The 22365-nt window shown below is 50.2% G+C and overlaps 1 protein-coding gene and 1 long non-coding RNA gene across 4 annotated transcripts in view; one reads left to right on the forward strand and one right to left on the reverse strand.

The window, feature by feature from the left end:
• The window catches only part of ZBTB16 (zinc finger and BTB domain containing 16), a 175134-nt gene extending 160685 nt beyond the window's left edge, over positions 1–14449 (forward strand). For all 3 annotated transcript variants that reach the window (XM_079103846.1, XM_079103844.1, XM_079103845.1), the window contains exons 5-7: positions 6099–6269; positions 11188–11355; positions 13343–14449. In XM_079103846.1, the coding sequence (XP_078959972.1) occupies positions 6099–6269; positions 11188–11355; positions 13343–13572 (569 nt within the window). In that variant the 3' untranslated portion in view covers positions 13573–14449. The remainder of the gene's footprint in view (positions 1–6098; positions 6270–11187; positions 11356–13342) is intronic.
• Positions 14450–15506: 1057 nt separating this feature from the next.
• Positions 15507–21780, reverse strand: LOC306640033. Its single transcript, XR_013757721.1, has 2 exons — positions 20901–21780; positions 15507–18966 (listed from the first exon to the last, which is right to left on the reverse strand). It is a non-coding gene; the product is annotated as an uncharacterized lncRNA (long non-coding RNA).
• Between the last annotated feature and the right edge of the window lie 585 nt (positions 21781–22365).

Raw genomic sequence — 22365 nt, forward strand, 5'->3', positions numbered from 1 at the left:
CCATTCTCCAGAAGAGTAGAGAGAGTGTGCTGATTCCTTGGCCTGATAAATCAATTCCTTGGAGAAAAAACTCATCTTTGTACTGGATTGACATTGAAATTTGCAGATTGGTAGAAAACAATACACTTGTAGGAACTTTGTGTTCAACAACATTTATCAGTTGCCTCATAGCGTAGCATAGCCTAGCATAGCATAGCTAGTGTTGGCAACAACAGGTACCTTGTGAATTCTCCGCCCTCGTAGAGAACCTGAGGTCAAGGACTTACTACTCGGGTTCTGTTGCTGTAACGAACACCTAAGATAATCAACTCATGGAGGGGTTAGGTTTATTCTTAAGGTTCTCAGTTTTGGAGGTTCCAGGCCATGATCCATGGGCCCTGTTGCTTTTGGGCCTATGGCAAGTTGCTCACCTCAAAGATGGGAAGTGAAAGAAGAGGAGGGGTTCTACTATCTGTTTCTAGGGCGCACCCCCAATGACCTGAGCTCTCCTACTAGGCCCCACCTCTTAAAGTTTCCATTACCTCCCAAAAGTGCCAAGGTGCGGACCAAGCCCATAATACACGGACCTTTGGGTGAGAAGATAGCCCAGACCCAAAGTCTTGCACGGATGATAGCTACCCATCCTAGGGTCACAAAGCCAAGGACAGCTGAACCTCTGGGCCAGAAGATGGATCTTGGGACTGTTTCAATGTCTGATGTGGTGAGACTGGCCTCTGGTCTGTTCTTGGCTTGTGAACAGCAGAACTCAGACGTGGTGTGAGTTCGGTCCAGGTCACCAGACAGATGTGAGAGGCCCCAGTGAGATCAGCTGTCAGGTGTCACTGGCTGTTACTAATTTCCAAGGAGAGTTTTGTTGGAAGCTCCCAGTGATGGCCTCCTTTGTGGACTTTGGTCTGAGCTCTCTCCAACCCAAACTGTCTTTGTACCATCATTCCCTCCATCACCTCCTCTACCCTTTGCAATTGGCCCACACCCCTTTTTTATTCTTCAACACAGTGTGCAGTTGTTGAGGGCCTGTTCTGCCTCAGGCCCTGTGCTACATGGTGAAGGATATCAAGATGACCAGAACAGAACAGGTCATGCAATTGTTTTTTGTGTCGTAACAGTGGGAACTGAGAAGATGATGATGTCCTTGGCACTCAGTCCTAAATGGTATAACTCATCCCAGATGCCGTGCTAGGGTTGACTTCCTGAAAGAAGTAACCCACGGTCCATAAAACAGTTTAGGCTTGTATATTGTTCAGGGCTGCCATGATTCGTGATCCAGGTTGTTCACTGTACAAGGGTGCCTGACTGATGAGGGAGAAATAGAGACCGAAATTCAGCTCTCTCATTAATGGGCCCAAAATAAGGCTCAACATCTGCCCAGAGGAAGAGACATGATTTTCTAATTCGGACAAAATCATCATTTGGACTGGCTTTTGCTCTGCAACCACTTTACAGTGACAAAGCTTTTTCACATGAGTATCTCATTTGATGTTCTTAGCAGCCACAAGCAATATGGCAAATGATGGGCACACCCAGATTCAGGGACATGGAGAGACTTGCTCAGGGTCACAGAGCAGGTAAGGCAGCAGAGCCAGCACCTTGGTTTCCTTTTCCTCCCTGTGTCTTGCTGACCTAGGATTTCAGAGGGCCGTCTTCTCCAGTTGGCGTCACCCCCTCCCCAGCAGGACCAGCAGCGATGTCTCTCCGTAGCGGAGGATGGAACTGGGCCAATGAGGGTTCCAACGCTGCCGGCCCCCTTGCCCTGCTGCACATCTCACGGCAGCTAATGAATTGCTAATACAATTTTCTAGATAATTTTATTTCCATAGCCCCACATTTTAATGTGTTTCCAAAAGCTAGCATTTATTTGCTTAATCTCCCAGTGTAATAGAATCTGCCCTGACTCATCATACATGCGAACAGTCAGCTAGGCAGAAACGACAGCAAATTGTTTAATACCTCAAATCTAGTCGTGAGATTTTTAACTTGCACGCACCACGAACTTTTCTTGTGTCTCATCCACTTCTCCCCCCGCCCACCTTTTCTGCTTTTCTTTTTTTCTTTCTTAAAAAAATACTTTTCCATCAACACAACTGCTGAGCTCCAAGCAGAATAGGGAAAGTAGATACAGGTCTTGGAGCCCCCTCTCTTCCTCTGTGAGCCTCGACTGGGGGATACATATCCAAGGAGAGCCCTTGTGCTCTGCAGGATGTCCCAGGAAGGGCAGAGAGACCACTGGAGGGACAGCAGAGCATTTCCTTCCTAGAGGTGATCACTTGACTTTAAACCTGTCCACAAGGTGCAGAGCAAGCTGTCTGGGCCTTCCTGACACAAGCCCAGGTCCAGGTCCCGTTGTGCCACCTCCCTGGGATTTCATTTCTCCATCCCCAACTCATGACCTCAAAGCTCCTGTCCTCCTCTGGGCCCCAGCCTCCTCGGGGGTAGCACATGAGCCACCGGCTCTCTCCCTGCCTCCAGCCATTTGCCACTGCTGTTTGTACCTGTGACGCTCGCAGATGCACTGCCTTGTGATACAAGCTTCAGTGTGCTGGCATCCCTGTCGTAGTTGTTTTAAGCTGCTGTAACAAATTGCCAAAGACTGGATGAGGTATAAAAACAGAAATTAACGTCTCTCAGTCCTAGAAGTTGGTCAGTCTGAGATGAGGATGCCAGCATGGCCAGGTTCCAGAGAGCATCTCTTCCTGGTGGCAGACTGCTGACTTCTCCCTGTGGAAGGGGCTAGCAGACTCCCTGGTTTTTTTTTTTTTTTTTGCGGTGCTGGGGATCGAACCCAGGACCTTGTGCTTGCAAGGCAAACACTCTACCGACTCAGCTATCTCCCCAGCCCTGGGATTCTTTTTATAAGGGCATTCATCCCATTCACACTCATGATCCAACAGCTCCTAAAGGTCCCACCACCTAATTACATCCCTATGAGGATTAGGATTTTAACATTTGCATCGAGGGACATGCAGACGATAGCACCCCAAGTCCTTCCATGGCTGAGTGCCTGCAGAATGACATCTAGACTGTTCCACCTGGTATCTGTGGTCCTCTGATCTGACTCCCCAGTTTTTCCTGGCTTGTCTCCATCCCCAGGGCCTGTCCTCTATGCCACCTGCTCTGAAATTTGCTTGTGGTGTTTCCTTAGCCTGACACAGGTGTCCCCACTTCCTCGTCCTTGGCTTCTTGGTTCTCTCCATTTCTCAAAACTTGACTCAAAATCTTCAAAGCTCTCTTGGAATCATGGGTCTTATTTCACTCTGGATGGCTGTTGACCCACAAGTATCCCCTCTAGTCTGGGGCCCTATTTCTCAATGTCATCCTTGCCCTGGATACCTAGCATCGTGCCTACACTTGGTCATGGGTCAGTGAAGAAGCTAAATGGACGTGAAATGGTTTTAGACCATCCTGAGAGCTAGGGACGACAGAGTGGGGCAGCTTCAAGGGGCGTGGGTGCGAGCAAGGGTACACAGGAGTCTCAGACTGCCCTGCTGGGTGGTACCAGTCCTGAGTGCCTCTGACTCTGGCTTTATAGGTTCAGGGAGTCCTACTGGAGGTGGCATTTATGCTCCCTCTGAGTTCATGCTGGGGACTGCAGAGGAGGCCTAGAGAGAGACCTTAGCTCCTTAAAGGGTGTGGCTTGCTCAGGAAGCCCGCTTCCTCTTGCTGGTTTGAGGCAGCTGTTTGAGTACCCCGCCTACTCAGGACTTTCTGTGTAGTGAAGGTTAAGGGAGCAGAGGGTGCTGGTGCTGGGACCCCTCAGGTTGAAGCAACAGAGGCTGTTGTGTCACTTGCTGCAGGTGCACTCAAACAGGTGCGTGTTGACCAGGCTGGATGGGACATGAAGGAACTCACTTTCAGCTCTGGGTACTGCTTCTATCTTGGCAAATCACTTCCTCCTGAATGTCCTCCTCCATCAAATGGAGCTGAGCACCCCAATCCATACCTCCTGGGGATATTGCTAGCTCCCCATGCCTTTTGGGGGAAGGCTTCAGAAAGCTGTGCCTTGTGACCAACTTCCCATCCACTCTTCCTGGCCCAGTTTCTCCAGCCATTGATGGAGTGCCCCCGGATGTATTGGTGCTTCCTGTCATTACCGTGTCTCTTCAGGGGAAGCCCACACAGGCAGGTGACCATCCCAGAGGTAAAACTGGCCCAGGCTCCAGGTTTCTATAATCAAACAGACCAAGGTGTTTCTAGATCTCAGCTCTACTTCTTTCTCTCTGTGTGATCTTAGGAAAGTTACTTAATCCCTCTGTTTTCCCATTTATAAAAATGGGGATAAGAGTGCCTACCTTGTAGAGATTCATCTTTTTAATGAGATGACAATGCACCTGGCACAATGCCTATACTAGTCCTCCTTCCCTTCTGCTTTTCAGAGGCCAAAAGAAAAATCAAGTGCTCACTTGATTGGGCCTTCCTGAACACGGGTGGGATGGAGCATGGCTGCAGGTGCCCAGTCTTCACTGCCTGCAGAGGGAGGGGCCCACCACGTGTTTGAAGGGGAGAGGATCAAGGGTGTGAGAGCCAGGCCCTGCCTCCTTTGAGTCCATCCCAAACCCAGCACCAAGAACAGGCCCGAGCTGTCTCCACTGCTGGGCCCAGGAGGCAGAAATGTTCTTCATTTCACCCCCACTTGCCTTCAGAAGCTCTGTGACTCCACAACTTCCAGCAGCTGAAGCTCTGGACCTCCCTGCACTTCAGACTGGGTTGACAGGAACCAGTGCCAACTGCTTCTCCTGCTTGTGTCCCTTACACAAGGGATGGTGCTGTGGGGCTGGGCAGAGGCAGTGTCCCCAGATGCCAAGAGAGAGGCATGAACAGGTGGGCTTACAGGGGACTGACGTACTTGGGGAAATGAAATCCAAAATGGTGGGCAGTGAGCTACCAGGTAGGACTCGGACACAAGTTCACATACTTCCTCATGTGGTCCTATAGCTGGTGTAGCCATGGCTCCAGAGAAGCATCAGGGAGGAGTTGATAACAAACAGAAAATGGCAGCCTGTCTCTGGGGTAGCACGGGGTACCTGTGCTCCTGGATCAGCACAGGGAATGACAAGACAGAAATGGTGAAGATCTTATGTCACCCGCTAGCTTAAAATCCTTTGACAATAAACCTAAAGCCCTTGAAACCTAAAGCTCTTGGTGTGCAAGAGTCCTCATGACTCTACCATTGTCTTTAGCCTCCTTCTGACACTCTGCCTGCCTTCCTGTTGTGCTTCTGTCTGATCACAATCCCTAACCTGCCAGGATTCTTTCTAGCCCTGAGTATTCATTGATATTATTCCACCACTGAGGAATGTCCTCCCCACTCAACCAATGTGCTCAGTGGCAATGTTGATTGGAGCAGGGGCTCTGTATGCTCTTCCATCATTAAATCCCAGTGCCACACAAAGGACTACTCATGGATAGTATCACAAAAATATTTGATGAAGGAATGGATTCTCAGGATGCACGCTGTAGTGAATGGAGGTGTGGTCACAAGGAAGAGGTCTGTAGCTCATCTCAGCAAAGCATTCAGATCCAGGCTGCTGGGTATGAATCCCAGAGATACTTCTGCTTATGAGCTCTCTGGAATTTTGGACAAGTTATTCAGTCTCTCTGTGCCTCAGTTTCTTCAGCCAAAGGATGAGGAGAATAGAGACGGCCTTTTGGAGTTGTGGTTTTGAATTATTTACATTGAAACAATGTCTGGTCTGTGTGATCTTCACTATTATTGTTCCTCACAGAGCCCACCCTCACTCCCTGCTGCTGCCCCAGATGCCACAAGGTCCCTCTGACACATGCCCTTAGTATCCTGCCTTCTTCTGCAGAGCACCTGACACACTTGGAGATTTATACTTGCTGTTGCCATGTATGTGACTAACGGCTTTTTCTCCCACTAGTCTTTAGGTGCCATCAGGGAAGGACACCTATCAGTTTTGTCCAATGGATCATACATGGGATGCTCCATCAAATTGCATGACCTGGGCTGTGTCTGGATTGACCCTTGAGTGTCGGGGGCTGGGTGCTGGTCCTGATTCTGGCTCCTACAGTAGCCTGCATGGGTAAAGAACTGGCCTATGTTTGCAACCTCCTGAGGTTCTCCCCTCTGCTGTCTCCTGCAGGTACGGACATGGCTGTCTTCTGTCTGTTGTGTGGGAAACGCTTCCAGGCACAGAGCGCACTCCAGCAGCACATGGAGGTCCACGCGGGTGTGCGCAGCTACATCTGCAGTGAGTGCAACCGCACCTTCCCCAGCCACACCGCCCTCAAACGCCACCTGCGCTCACACACAGGTAGGCCACCCCAGGTGGTGGGTAGGGGAGGTCTCTGGAAGAGTACATCTAGATATACCTTCAAAGACCTAAAGTAGAGGTGCCAGACCGAGTCACCTCCTGCCTTTCTCTGCTCAAGGATTGGACACATGGGGGCTTCATGTAGTACAGGTAATGTTGACAGATTTCCCTATCCCATACTTTGATTCTTGGTCTTTCCATGCTCAGCACAGAGGATGTTCATTCAAAATGCAACTTCTTGAGTCCGTATTCAGAAACTTTGATTCAGCAGGTCCAGGGTGGGTTCTGCAACTCTGCATTATTAATAAGCATTCCTACGGCTTTCTGAGGCAGGTGGACTTTTATGAGAAAAGCTGACCTGCTGGGTCTCTTAACTGTCTGCTGTGTCCCCTATGTCTTGCTGTTCCCCTCCCCCTGCACATACTTGCAAAGTCAACTTTGATAATGAAGACATGTTAAAGAAATGATCCTGCTTGCTCCTTAAAAAAGAAGGTCTCTGCTGTGGCCTGTATGTTGTTTAGAGAAGACAATGAGGGTATTTAAACCATGAGCCATGAACTATCCCTGCTCAACCAGTTCCACGTGATGGGGCGAGGGAGAGGCTTGAGTCAAGGAGGCTAGGCAGGGTGCCCAGGGGCTGCCGAATGCTGCTCCCACCCTCTAGGTTTTGGGATGGAACACTTGGTGACTGGGGGTTCTGGGGCATTTTCTTCTTTGCAGCAGCCTTGGTCTTACTCTACCAGGGGAATAAATGACAAATTCCTTCTCTTCTCTAAAACAAGGTGAAGTCTTTGCTGACCGTACCAGGGTAAAATAATGCCCATTTCTGAATCTGCATGTGTCTCTGCCTGTTTTCTGCCTTGGTTTGAGGGGTAGGGCCAGGTCTCTCTGGGTACAGAGTGCAAAATCATGCCTGTTGGAGAGGGTATAAAGACTCTGTGTACTTCACAGAGGGCTGGTAGGACCTTCTGTCTTCTCTTTCTTGCGTCTTGTCACAGCTCAGGGATGGAGTATGAGGCCAGGCCTTACAGGTGACAGGCTTTGCTGATTAAGGAAAGGGCTTTGCTACTGTGGACTGAGTTGGCCTGTGCTGCCAGCAAAAGACATCCTCACTAAGGAGCCTGCAAGGGCTCTTATTTCCCGATTCCATCCTATTTAGAAGAGCATATTTCTTTGTCATGACAAGATAGGATAGGCTGAGGAAGGTACCCAGGGTGGGTTCCAGTAAGAAGGGCCAAGGAGGAAGGGATGTAGATAAGGGCTTTCTCTATAAGGACTGTATAAGAACTTCCCCTGCAGGTGTGTGCACCCTCATATCAGAGCCTCCCCCAAGGGGTCACCATGTTCCTCCTTCTGAAAGATGGTGAGTCACCTTTCAACCACTTGAGAGCATGCAAGTGGGTCTAGTCACTAGGCTTCATATGTCTTGAATGATTCTAGCCCTACTAAGTTCACCCAGGATACATCCTGCTTTGCCCATACCACTTTCTAAGCACTCAGACATCCAAATGTCAATCTGGCTTTTCTCTTTGTCAATCATGGTTCAGATCTGTAGGGAGGGACAGAATGTGTGAGAAGCTCTTGCTTATTCTAGGAAACACAGAACATGTGTGCACACACACACACACAAATACCCATCGATTTTCACACCAGCCACATGCAGGCTCTGTACCCCCACACAATGCCTCATTAATATTCTGTTGTTCTTGGCCCATTTGCTGCTGGGGCCGGGTGTTTAGCATTGGCAGCTGTGTTTGGTAGGTTAGTCCAGCCGTGCTCTTGGCATTGATGGATCCGTGATTCACAGGGCTCATCATATAATAAACTCACAGCTGTGCTGAAGGGAGGGGTTGGGGGAGGGGCCTGAGGCACCCAGGGGATGGGCCAGGTGGGTAGGATGACACTGGGCTTGGCCAGAGCCAGGGAAACACCAGGTAATGACAAACTGGTGAAGGAGGGGGGTCACAGGTGCACTGGGCAGGCCAGAGGGGCTCTAATTAGTCTCATTTGTCCTGCACTTAATGTCAAGCTCATTAACGAGTCTACCGAGTTAATCAACATGCCACAAATTGGATTTTGAGTTCTGCCACCAGTTCTGTGTACACTGTGGCCACACTGGTAGGGTTCACTCTCAGGGCGAGGGTTGCAGGCAGGGGCTTGCTTTGCTACACACTCTGGGAAGGGGTGTGTGTCTTGCTAACTCCTTTTTTCCTTCTAAGTTCTTTTTATTCCTTTCCCTGGGTGGACCCAAGGGAGTTTCTACTTAAAGTCATTTAACATGTGATCCACTTCATGATTAAATTCATAAAAAATCTGATCAGACAAACCTCTCTGTTGGTTTTTAAACTTTTAGGGCTCCCCTCTGCAGGTGAAAGGCACACACAAGCAGCCATCCCCCCTCACTGCCTCCCCCAGGCATCTTCCCCTACGTTTTAATTACCGGCTCCGGCTGAAGTCTCACATGGCCTTTGCTTTATTTATTTATTTATATCTTAATGAGGATACTGAATCTTTGATTAAAGTCGTAATCGTTGCCGATTCAGTAAGGAGGGGCGAGTTGGATGTCAGACCAGACGGGGCCACGTGTGCAGACACACAGAGTGGCATGTGGGCACACACACAGGCTGACCCTCACTGCACTAGACACACAGCTAATTAGTACCAGGATCTGCATGGGCCTCCACTCCCCTTAGGGCTGGGGGCTGGGAAACCTGCAGTTCCTTTAGCCCTGGCAGTAAGAGGACAAGTAGCTACTGGTTTTCCCAGCCAATAACTCTAGGACTCAGTTTGTCCCCAGATCTGCATGTTAGGGACTTGCTGGCCACACTTTTGAGCCAGGGCACTGCCCCATAGATTGGTGTGAACTGGACCAAGAGATGGCTCTCCTCTTTGAGCTTCCTCCATGGAAGCCGCCCCGAGCCCACACCTTATGCCCTTAATGTTTCTTGCAAATCTTCCACCCAGGAGAGAGTCAGCCAGTGAACAGACCCCAGCATGCACTCCCCACGGAGCTTAAAAACCCTTCAGAGTCATCAGAAGAGATGAGAATTTATGTGGGTACAGGGGCCTGCATTCAGGAGGGGGAGCTTTGGTTAGTGGCCTGCGGAGGGGAGAGAGAGGAAGAGAGTAAAATATCATTTTAAAGAGGAAGTGAAGGCACAGGCATGCGAGTCTATAAGGAGAAGGACAATTTATGCCCAGGCACGAGCGCAGTTTGACATGGGGATAATGAAAAAACGTAGGTCATTGTGGATGACTTAAACCTTCAGCAGCTGAAGAAAATGTATGAAATGCAGAGGACATTACACGGTTGGCAGCCCCGCACATCTGCAGAGGGACAAGTGAAATACAGTGGGCCATTCTTTACCATAAACTGTGGTGGTTGGAGATGCAGCCCAGAGAAATTGTAATTACAGTGACAAGACGAATCAGCGATATTTAAATATTCATGAACAAAGTCTGGGGTGATCAATCTATCTTTATTGTCTGTGCCTTCACTCCTGTAATAAATAAGTAGCTGAAGTCCTCACCTTTCAGCCCCCAGGCCCCTACTCTGGGTGCAAAATGCAGGGGCCCCACACTACATCCTCTCACCCTCTGGAGATTTAAGAGTGCAGTCCCCCCAACAGGAGGCTGATGGCTTAGAATACAGACTGAGGAAAGGCAATGCTCCCCAAACTTAGTATACCCAACATTTCCCAAAAATCTGTTCTGGGTCCTACCTGGGCTGTGCACTGGGGCCGTAAGGGTGGATAAAGCTCACTTCTTACCCTCAGGACATTTCCATTCTGGAGGCAGGGCAACCATGCCAATCACCACAATGCTGTGTGTCACTTAGCAATCTGTGCCCAGACTCTGGAACCAGACCAGGACCTAAATCCTAACTTAGCAACTTAACATGTGACATTGAAGGTAATGTTTAAGCATCTCTAAGGATTCATTTTTTTCTGTGAAGTGAGAATAGTATCTTTCTGTAAGGTAGTTGCTATGATCACATGATATGATCCATATGAAGTCCTCAACATTACAGTGAGTGCTCAACTAATGTGACCCATTTTAATGGGAAAGTGCCATAAAAAATTATACTACAGCAACAAATGAACAAAATGTAAGGTATTTCTTCTCTTTGGGACCAGAGAAGAAAATGTGACTTACCTTGTCTGGGGACTAAAGGGAAGCTTCTAAACAAGTATGACTTAGGAGCTGGGCTTTGAAGGTTGATTGGGAGTTCACCGGGGAGAGAAGAGGAAATCAAGCAGAGGCAACAGCTGTGTTAAACAGTAGAGGAATGAAACAGCAATAAGTGTTTGGGAACAATGATAAGTTCCCCAAATTGAAGGGATAATTTTGAGGGCTCGGGAATCAAACTGGAGTGAAGGAAAGGAAGAAGAAGTAATGAAAGGAGAGGGGTAGCTGGGCACAGTGGTACTCTCCTGTAATCCCAGCTATTCTGAAGGCTGAGGCTCGAGGATTTCAAGTTCAGGGCCAGCCTGGGCGACTTAGCAAAACACTGTCTTAAAATAAAAAGGACTGGGGGTGTAGCTCAGGGGCTCAATTCCCAGTACCCCCCAAAACACACACACACACACACACAAGAATAAATGGGGCTATGAGGTTTCAAAAACCTTAGTACTGCTCTATTCTCATGGGAGCTGGGCCTGCTGTTCGTTGCTGAACCGAATGAAGTCTTTTCCTGGGACTGGCCCTTGCCCTATGGATGTGTACTGGGTAGAAGTACGTGGGAACCCATGACCTGTGTTTACATTGTGGGGACCAGCAGAGGTTGTGGATCCTTAAGTCATCTCTGAGGTGGTGAATATGGGTAGTCCCATTTTCTTGGTGGACTAAATGTGCCCCACTGTCCCCTGAAGAGGGGTCAGGGAGAGGCAAGGACCTGATCACACTCCTGTACCCCCAGGTGACCACCCATATGAGTGTGAGTTCTGTGGCAGCTGCTTCCGGGATGAGAGCACACTCAAGAGCCACAAGCGCATCCACACGGGGGAGAAGCCCTACGAATGCAACGGTTGTGGCAAGAAGTTCAGCCTCAAACACCAGCTGGAGACGCACTATAGGGTGCACACAGGTACCAAGGGCCAGGGATGGGACAGGCCTGGGCTCTGGGACCTGGGTGGGGCTGGGGAGCAGAGAAGCCCAAATGAGGATGGACCAAGGCTGAACCAGAGAAGAGAGGTTCTATTAAGGGCTAAACGTGGAAGGCCGAACACCACAGTCCCCCTCTCAAGGCCAAGGCAGATATTGCTGATCAATCACAGCACAGTCTTCTAGGAGCCAGGAAGGTCAGCCCTGGGGGCAGCCATACCACTAGTTGCTATATGATGTGCAAGATGATGGCTGTTCATGAGTCCTGAATTAGGGTTCAATTGACCAGATTTAGTTGAAAGTGAAGACGAGGGTGGTTTCATGTTGCTCGAGGGCTGGAATAAGAATTAGAATGCATTGAATTAGGTTATGATGAGGGAGGGCCGGGAAACCGTGAAGCTAGATCAAGTTTAGTTCTGACATCAGAGGAGCAGATGTATTTAATAACCTTTCTGTGGGTATAACATTTTACCATTTCAAAGTGCCTTCACATTCCTTTTTTTATATAAAGGAAATGATGAGCAACTGCTTTCCCTGGGGTCTGAGGACAGGCAAGTGGAAGTGGTCCAGACTTCCAGAGTTTCCAGGTTGGGGGCAGTGGAGTCGTGGAGTTGGCCTGTGAAAACCTATTTCTCCCCATTTTCAAATTTAGTGACATCACTTTGGTTGCTTAAAATCGGCCACGGTGGGAGTGCATACTGCACAGTCATAGGCAAATACTACCCATCAGGGCTTTTGAAAGGGCTGGTTGGGAAACGCTCTCCACCAGTACACGGCCAGCTGCAGGCAGGGAAGGCAGATATTCAGAAGAACTTCCCCTGAGGATGAGAAGTGGTGGAACTTGGAAGAGTAGGAAGCCTTCTCTGATCAGGGGGCACAGGCATCCTGTCCTGAGGAAGGGGGAGAAGACCTACCCCGGCCAGGTTCTGCAGGCTTAGGGGAGAGGACCTCATCATGGGAGGCGAGAGGTGACAGAGAGAGCAGTAAGCAGAACTGCATGCTGTCAGAGCTATTTCCTTGCCTCCAGCTTGGGGCCACAGGAGAGAATGGGGTGCTCATTGCTGAAAATGTGAGTGACCCAGAGGATTTCCCAGAGCCCTGGGGTTTCCTTAGCCCCTGGTTGGGGATGTGACCTGGCGGGCGGATCATTAAATGCATCGGCAGTGACTATTGTAAATAGCTGGTCGATAGTTAGATCACTTTGGCTGTTCATTACTTCATTATTTGCTGGGGCCTCTGCACGGAGGAGTATTGATGGTGAGATGGCTGGCCAGTTAATTACTGTATTGAAACAAGGTTCCCTTACATCCTCTGCTCAGCTCCAGGGGACTCCATTGAAGGGGAGGTGGGGTAGCAGGCGAGGGTGTGGCTGTGCACTCCAAGGTTCTCTGTCCCCAACATTCAAACCCCAGTGGGGAAGGCAGGGGCCCAGGAAGGTTCTTAAACTTTAACTGGCAAGATATCCCCAGGTGTGATGTGTTTGAAGAACTCTGGGTCCCCTGATCTCCGGGACCTCCGCTCCCCACCATCCGTAGCCCTTGAAAGGACTCCATCTACCCCTGTTCTTTCCCTGGATGAACTGTTCTGAAGAACCGTCTGACTTCCAGGGCCTTGTCTGCCCCCTTTGAAGACATGCATTACCTTCATTAGAAGGGAAGAGACCCAGCCTTTGGGAGAGTTAAGAACAGTAAAGACGAAGAGCCAGAGGTATGCTCCATGATCCTGTAGTGGCTAGTGATATGTGGCTGTCACAATGAAATAAAGCCAAAAATACAGTTCATCAGCCACGTCAGAAGCCATATGTGACTCGTAACTACCATTTTGGATGGTGCGTCCATCATTTCAGAAAGTTCTATTGGAGAGTGCTGGGCCAGAGGGACTGAGATTCTCCCATGAGCGCAGGGTGGCACAAGGCCTTGTCATCCTTCTCCATCTTCACTCTCTTCTGCCCTGTCTTACCTCCTCCACAGGCGAGAAGCCATTCGAATGCAAGCTGTGCCACCAGCGCTCCCGGGACTACTCGGCCATGATTAAGCACCTGAGAACACACAACGGCGCCTCACCCTACCAGTGTACCATCTGCACGGAGTACTGCCCCAGCCTCTCCTCCATGCAGAAGCACATGAAGGGCCATAAGCCCGAGGAGATCCCGCCCGACTGGAGGATAGAGAAGACTTACCTCTACCTGTGCTATGTGTGAAGGGAGGCCCCCTGGTGGAACAGGAGTGGGAGCCAGGAAAGACGAGTTAGAGTGAGACGAAGTCGAGGAAGTACTGTGCAAAGAGAAAAAGGAAAAAAAAAAAAAAGAGAGAGAGAGAAAGAGAATAAGAGAAAAAAAAAGAAAAAAGAAAGAAAAGAGAGAGAGAGAAAAGGAAAAAGAAACCTGATAGCTATTTGACCTTGGATTCTCTCTGGGGCTCCAGGTGACCAGGATGCCAATCCACTGTCCCTTCCCTAGAGGCCTCTGCCCTCCTTGGAGGCTGGAGGTTTGCCTGATTTTGGGGGGTGGGGTGGAGTGGTATTGCTCACTCACAAGGTGGCATATTTTTCTCCTCCTTCTCCCAGACCTTCCTCCTGTGTCCAGAAATGGAGGCTGGGAAGAGGGCAAGAGCCACAGTCTCTACCTGCCCTTTGCCCAGTGCCTGCTCAGAAGACGGAAGGAGGGGAGTGGAGAGGGGGCTCCAGATGGTGGAGGTTCCTGGTCGATGCTCAAAATGGCAGCTCTGGCTTGCTGGGGGTGGATTGGGAAGGGGACGGGCTCTTTCTCTTCCTACCACTCAGTTCATCCATTGCTTTCCTCTGCCCTGCCACATCTGGATGATCCCTCTTGGTCTCCGAGAGCCTCCTGGCTCTTTGCCTCCCCAGCCTTGACTGCCATCCCTTGGGTCTCATGGATCTGGGTGGCATTGCCCTCTTCCTCTGGATCCTCATGGGAAAGCCATGTCAGACTCCAGAGCCCCTTCCTCCTTTTAGCTTTGAGAATATAGAATAAACCGAACACCCTACCCTGGCCAAACCCAGCCATGAGCGTGATTCCTACTGAGCTGCTTTTGCTTCCAAAATGGGGGGAAAAGAAACCCTAAATATATTACATCCCACCCACCAAACACACACACATCCCTACAACCCTATTTTAGTCCCTCGGGGATGGAATCCACGAAAGAGCTCGTTGTCCAAGGGAAGCAGTGGATGTCTTCCTCCAGATGCGCTCTGCATCTGGAGGAGGGAACAGACACTCTGCCCAGGGTTGGGGAGCTGGCCAGGGGAGGAAGTTGCTGTCATACTGAGACCCATAAAGCACAGGGCCTGTGAGCCCAGTGGGAAAACCTGGGTCCAGAGAGTGGCATGGAATTCCTGGTTCGTGAGCTCCTCAGTCCAGGGGGAGGAGGAGGAGCTGAAAGCGCTTTGGCCTTGTGTTATGTTTTGCTTCTTTTCTGTGTCCCCTGTTAGCACATTGTACTTGAATTACCTCAGTTTTTTGTGACCTCATGAGCTTTTTTAACCCCTGTATCTCTTTTTTGGTTGGGGGTTGGAGGAATGGGGAGGATGTTCTGTTCTGTTTCTTGTGTAAAGTGATAGTTGGCTTTAGACTTCAGCTGGCCAAGGCCCTCCCCACGCCCTTGGGGACCAGCCTCCCAGCCCACAGGAGCCAGACAGAAGAGTCGAACACTCAGGATCTGAATGGGAGGACAGGAGGAGAACAAGGAAGGGGGGTGGGCGGAGGAGAGGCAGTGGTGTCTCACTGTCCCCATGGGACACTTGGGAGTCACTGTCAGCTCTGCTCATGGCTCACCTTGTCTGTGCCCAGCATTGCTCTGCCTGGAACACTGTGGAGAAAAGTCCCACCGTCCTTAAAATGTGCTGGGTCATTCAGGCTCCAGGGCCTGTCTTCTTCAGATCCTTACAACTGTGTGGTCCCAACTCTGTGTGCATTATCATTGCCAAAATTGGTATATTCTTGTGGCTGGTCGGGGTGACCCAGCCTTGGTTTTGTTGCGTTGGGGTGGGTTGTTGTTTTCTAAAAGCTACCTCTTATGTTTGTCCAGCCGTTCTTCTGTTTCTCTCATGCCTCCCTTCTGCTGCTCTGCCTCCCCTCTTGCCCCAGCCTCCCCACCCTGAATTTTGGAAAGCACATTTGCAATATTCGTGTATGCTTTGGGACGGGCCCTCCGTTTCATCTCATGCTTTATGTGATAATTTTTTTTTTTTTTTTTTTCGTTTTGTTTTTGTTTTCTTTCCTTTCTCTCTCTGAGAAAGTTGTGGCTGCGTTTTGATCTTAGGTTTGAAAAAAAAAAAAAGTGGTTTAGGGAAGTGAATTTGGGGAGAAGGTTCGTGAGGAATATTGGGAAGTCGGAGGGATGGGTGCTGCTGTGACCACCCCCCTGTCCCTCGGCCCCATCCCTCTTGTCCTCCCCTCCAATCTCGTCCACCAAATCTGAAGGCCTTAAAAATTGTGTGTTGGGGGATGTGGATCGGGGGTACTGTGTCACTAGGCGGTGGCTTAGGGATGATAAGGTAGGGAGGATGCTATTTTGCAACTATAATAATGACAGTGCTTTGGAAAAGAAAAAAAAAGTTAAACTTGAAATAGGTGACTATAGCAATTGTCATGTTTATAATGTGAAAAGAGCGAAATCTTTGGGGGGTGGGCAGTCTGTAAGAAACAGTAATGCACTATGGCTTCGTCTCCCAGTCTGGGAAGAAGGGGGACTCACTGGCCCTCAGGGGATCTGAAATCCCAGAAAACAGTATTTTTTAACAGCAAGATGTCACTCAACTTTGGAGGGGAAGGGAAAAAAAAAATCAAACTATTCCATAGAACTAGCTGGCCCCTCACTTCCTCGCCCTTCCCACTCAGCCTGGTCCCCCATTCATGAGAGCGGAGAGGGCTGAGCTAACCTTTACAAATTGTAATATTTTTGTAATATTTGTTAGTTCCTTCGTCAGTTCTACAGGACCTTGCCCTTTCCTTTTGTAATGTGAATAGGACAAAAAAAAAAAAAAAAAGACAAAAAAATATTCACCACCACCACCAACAGCAAGATACCCTTCGTACGTGTGCTTGCAGGCGTGTGCTGTGTGTGCGGTTGTGTGTTCAGTCAGGCGATGTTGTATTCGGGTGTTGCAGTGTTGGATGGTACAGACTCGGCACCTGCCTGCCCCACCCATCCTGGGGCTCTGCAGATCCTAGAGGGAGGTGGAGGCATGTTCCTGAGGGAGCAGAAAAAAGCACCTCTGTACTAGCTGTATGCTCCCCATGCAGCCCCAGACACCCCAGTGGAGTCCCACGTGCTTCTTCTCCAGCTTCCACCCAGAGACTAAACAGTTCTAGGGTTGCCAAGGCCTTCTCGGCCCGGCCTGTGGCCACCAGGCCAGGTGGGAGGCTGTGTGGGGGCTTTCACCTCATCTGGAGCGCAGGAGTGGGGAGACCAGAAGGGTGGAGGCTGCTGCCTCCCAGGTGAACTCAAGAGTGTTCCCTCCCCTCTCCTCTCTGCCGTCTGGCCACCACTGCCCTTGGCTGAGTCCTGCAGAATCCAGACTTGATACTGCCTTATCCAGCACCACGAACCACCCCTCCTGGAAAGTCCAAGTTGGTTAATGGTCCCTTTCCCTACCCAGCTCCTACAAGTGTGTGACATGACCCTCTCTCATGTGCTCCTTCCCTATTCACTCCTTTGTTCATTCAAAGCATTAAAATCCTATGTGTATATAGGATAGACAAATTTATATATAGAGAGATATATATAGCAAGAGAGATATAAAATAGTAACTATCATTGCTGCTTTGGGTTGCTTTGGAGGAGGCACGGATATGACGCAGGCAGATCTGGGGCGCAGGGGGGCCCCCAGGAGGCTGGGGGACCTGGTGATTCCGTACAATCCAGGGATGCAACATGGGCTTGTTTAATCTTTGTGCCTGAACAGATTTTCCGTGTTGAAAAGAAAAAAAAGGAAAAAAAAAAAAAAAAAAAGAAAGAAAAAGAAAAAGAAAAAAAAAACTGCTGCAATTTTTCACAAGTGTGTGGTACTCTCTGGGTGCTGTGGGTACACCTGCTGTGGGAGGAGAGGCCATTGGCACCTTCCTGGACGGGAGTGAACAGGGACAGCCTTTGGACTGTTTGTGAGGGGAGGGGGGACTGGACCACTTCCCTGGCAAACCGAACAAGGTGAAGACTTGGGGCACCAGACGTGAGACAGAAAAGCAGAAAGAGATGAGACTCTGTTGGTTCATTTTTTTCCCTAGGCCTATTTTCTTGTCACCTTCCACCACCCTACCATCTTGTCTCCTCCTTCCTGGAGCTTCTGCTGGCTTAGCTGGAATGGCTTAGCTTACCTGGACATTTCAGTGGGAGGACAAACAGTGGGATTAACCCTGTGCGGTGGGCCAGATGGGTAGAGGAAAAAGGCAGAGATGGCCAAAAGAGGCGCAGGACAAAGCAGGGAGGTGGGGTCAGAGAAAAGCGTGAGGAGAACGCGCGGGTAGGCCGGAAGGCCTGGTAGCCAGCAGCAGCAGCCTCCCCTGTTCTCGGTGGCCCACTTCGCAGACAGGGTCCCAAGCCTCCCGGTGTGTATCATAGTATTTGTTCACATAGTGTTATGCATGATCCTCGTAAGGTTAAGAAGCCGTGGTGGTGCACCATGACATCCGCCCCATATATATAAAGATAAATATATATATATGTATGTAAGTTATAGCACTGAGGGCCCCGTGGCCCTGCTGGACCAAGCAAACTAAGCCTTTCGGTTTGGTATTATGTTTGTTTTGTTTTGTTTGTTCTGTGGCTTGTCTTATGTCGTGACAGCACAAGTGCCAGTCCGATTGCTCTGTATTACAGAATAGTGTTTCTGATTCATCAATGTTCTAGTTAATGTCTACCTCAGCACCTCCTCTTAGCCTAATTTTAGGAGGTTGCCCAATTATGTTTCTTCAATTTTACTGGTTACTTTTTTGTACAAATCAATATCTCAATCCCTCTCCTCCTCCCTCTCGCCCTTCTCTCTCCCTCCTCCCCAGCCTTGTCCTCCAGCTCCTCCCTTACCCTCCTCCCTGGGGTCCCCTCTCCTGGTCACCCCCTCTTCCCTCCCTTCCTCTTCCGCCCCGTGCCCCCCGCCCCCAGGTCCTGCTTGCCAGTTCTTCCTGTTCTCTGAAGCAGTTCACTCAGAGTTGTCCTGGTTGCAGCTTTCCGCATCTGCCTTGTTTCGTGTAGATTGATGCGTTTCTTTGTAATTTCAGTGTTTCTGACAAGATTTAAAAGAAAAAAAGAAAAAAAAAAAAAGAAAAAATGAATTTACTGCTGCAGGTTTTTTTCTCTCTCCATGTGTCACTAAGTGAAGTTTGTGCCTTCTATAGCAAAGAGAATATTTTTTACATCCTACTAACAGTAGATTTTTTTGTAGTGAACATTTTTTGTATTTTTATTTATAAGTCTCATAAGAAAAATAGCAATGTTCAGTTGTATACCTTGAATCTGCAGTTAGAAGAGAATAAAGTTAATTCAGTTGTCTCTGACTCAAAGCGTCCTTTTTTTTTAAGTGCTTTGTCTTTTCTGCTTTTTTTTTGGGTGTGGAGAGCTGAGATGAACTGGAATTTCTGCCTGGGGATCAGGGAAGAGAAAGCTCTGTTACACACATTCAGCCTTATTTATGTGACACTTTTACAGCACATTTACAAGGCACATACCCACTCAATAACATACTTGCCTAATACGCTTTAGGTTAAGAAATAGTGTGAAATACATTAATATCATTTGAACTTGGTACAGTGTACCAAGTAGACATTCTTTCATTTATTCATTCAACAAGACTCTCCTGCACCAGTGAGACTTGTCTGTACTGGAAATACCCCTCGGAAAAACAAACCCCACCCTCTCTTGGAGCCAAAATCTATTTGCATGTGTGTCACGACTTGATCAGGATCACACAGCCGGTGAGTGGTGATCAGAACTTAAGTCCAGATCTGATATCAAAACGAGTTCATTTCCCCAGGACTCCAAGGCAGGGATCTCCTGTCTGGTATTAAAGTCATTGTCAACTTCTGCCTGACAAATAAGCAAATTTCAGAAATGTCTCAACATGAAGCTTCTACCCAATTAAAGGTCCTTGGGTCTGTGGCAGCTAAGACCTGTTGGGAAAGGTGGTTGAAGGAGGTGACCCTGTGCAGGGAGGGTAAAAGACTGGGAGCCTGAGGGGTGGGGGTGGGGTGACAGGGTTGCAAGCTCTGCATTGCCACCAACAGAATTAAGAATATCCACAAAACTTCACTGGTCTGCTTCTCTCCGGTCTCATCTCCCTATCTCTAGGCCAAGACCAGTTCTCCAACCCTTCTTTCCTCTTACTAGGGATGAAAGTGACACTGTGCTTGTCTTTAGCTGTAAAACCAATTCCATTCAATTGCAAACATCCCAGCACCTCTGCCGAGGCCAACCTAGCTCTCTCTCCACCAACATCATCCACTCCTCCTTCACCGAGACCTGGGGGACAAGATCCAAGCCCAACCGTGATGGCTGCCGTGGGTCCTTTCAGGGATGAGCCAGTGTGGAGCCTCAGGCCTGCACCCCGACATTACTGGGAGTCACAGGGAACTGTCTCGAGGCACTTTCTCTCCCTGCTCTGCAGTCAGCAGGGATGGGAAGGGTGGTCTTTCTGCTCCTGTCGTCCTGCGTCCCCTCTTCTACTGGGGTCTGTATGACCCTGAGACTTCTGAGCTGACAACCACTGGATCTGCACTAAAGCTGGGATACCCTTCCTTGGAAGAGGACTGTCCAATAGGGTCTCCTCCCAGCCCTCCAAAAACTGGGTCCTGTCTGTACTTCCTCCTCTACCTACTTTTCTCTCTGCTCTGCTCTTTTTCTTTCCTTGCATTCTTCTTCCCCTCATCTCTCATCCAACCTTTCTTTTCTCCTTTCCACCCCCTCCTCTCTTCCTCATTTCTTCTCTCACCGCCCCCTGCCCCATTATTTCTCTGGGGTTGCCTCTTGCCTTGTGTCTCTATTCCACGTTATTTTTCCTCTCCTTGTATTTCTCCTCTTGGAAAGCAATCCTTGGCCAAAAATGTATTTGTTTTGATTTGGAGCCGCTGCCCCCCTCGCCCCATCCCGACCCGACCTGGCCCCCCGCCCCTCCCCCAGCGCCGCCCCTCCCTCGGGCCTGGGCTTTCTCTTGACAGATGGGAGGGCAGCGAGCACTCCCTCTTTAAAACAACATTTAATCGCCGTTTTCTGTTCTTGGACATCAAAGCTGGGGCTTAGGCGCTGCGCTGGGGTCGCGGCGGCCGGGCTCTGGGGGAGAGGAGGTGAGTGAATAGGGGCCGGCTGAATGGGCTTTGTGTGACCGCCGGGGTCTGCCTGCTTTACATGCTCTTTGACCCAGATATGATCTCATGGAGAGAAAGGGGCCCTGGCCGGCCAGCCTGAGAACGCTCGCTCCCTCCTTCCCGCCCTCCTCCCCGCCCCACTCGGCCCTCCTCCGCCCGGGGCTGCCCCTGCCCAGCCCCGCACTTGTGGGCAACCTCCTCCGGGACAGGGCTCACCAGGGGCACGCGGCTGGGGTCACAAGAGGGGACCGGCAGCTGGGCTGGACAGATGCCCCCCGGGGCTGGCTGCTCCCGCAGGAGCACGTGTTCTCCAGGGACGAAATGGGAGTCCCCGCACAGCGCCCAGTACTCTTGGCCGTGGCCGCTTGGCTTGGGTCACATCAGCCTTAGCGACTTCTCCACCCCCGTGGCGCGGGAGCGTCCCTCCCTCCAAAGGTGGAAAAGCCCAAGGCCAGAGGCAGCAGAGGCCTGCTGAAGACCCACAGGTGACTCAAGAAGAGGGAGGAGGCGGCTCCGCCCAAGGCCTTCTCCACCCACTCAGCAACCCCAGCCCTGCCCACCTGGCTGCCTGCGGAGCCCCTCTGCCCTGACACAGGAATGGGGTGAGACTGGAAGACACCGACCTCAGGTGCTCTGCCTCCGCCCCTTCCCTCGTCAGTCCACAGCCTTGCCTGCAGCCGGAGTGGTTTTCCAAAAATGCAGAGAGCATCATGTCACTCCTTTGATCACAGTCCCTGGTGGCTTCTCATTACTCGTAGGATGGAATTCAAACTCCACAAGGCTTACAAGACCCTAGGCAACAGCCCCTGCTCACCACCCCAACCTCATCTCCAGATCACACCCAGCCCCTTGGCCACCCTCTACGTTTTGCTCTAGTTGACTAGACCATGAATGGTTTGTGGAACAAGTGAGTTTGTCCCTGGCGGGCCTTTTTGGTAGTATAATTTACTCTGCTGGGAGCCGCACAGAAATCATCCCTGGCCACCTGAGGCTGAATTAGGTGCTCCTCCTATGCAGATCCTCCATCATACCATTTGTCATAGTGCATTACAATCACCAGTTTTCTTCATTGTCAACATTTCCAGATTTTAAGTTCCTTGAGGTCAGGTATTATGTGTTCTATATCTTCATATTCTCAGAGTCTAACACTGTCTGCCTCTGGCAGGTGCTTAATATATCTTTGTTAAACAAATGGGTGGGGAAAAAAATGGGAGAAGCAGGGAAGGAGACAGGCAGTTAGCACTCTGGGGCGGGGATGCAGCCGTCAGGCAGGGCCCAGTGAAACCCGGTACACGGAGTCCATCACATGCCTACCCAGGCACCCCCACATGACATGCAGGGACAGGTGTACATACAGGTCACAGCAGGGCTTCTGCTTCCCATACCTGTGCCAGTGTTTGTTCATACAGTCACCTGAACTGTGTCTGCCACGTGCCAGAGGAAGGAGCAGCAGACACAGGGCTGGCACTTCACAGTTGGGGATCTGCCTGGTCTGGGCATGCCTGGAGTGGGGGTGGGGGTGTGCATGCAGACACTTGGTCCTCTGCCCACTGGGGAGCGGTCCGTCCCCCAGCTCTCGGTGTTTCTGGGCCCAGCTCTGCCACTGTCCCCACTTCCAGCCTGTGCCCCTACTGGGCTGGCAGGCTCTTCTGGGCTGCTTTCTCTGCTCCCCAGGGGGTGC

Source organism: Sciurus vulgaris (genome assembly GCF_902686455.1).
Source record: "Sciurus vulgaris genome assembly, chromosome: 11".
Lineage (NCBI taxonomy): Eukaryota > Metazoa > Chordata > Mammalia > Rodentia > Sciuridae > Sciurus > Sciurus vulgaris.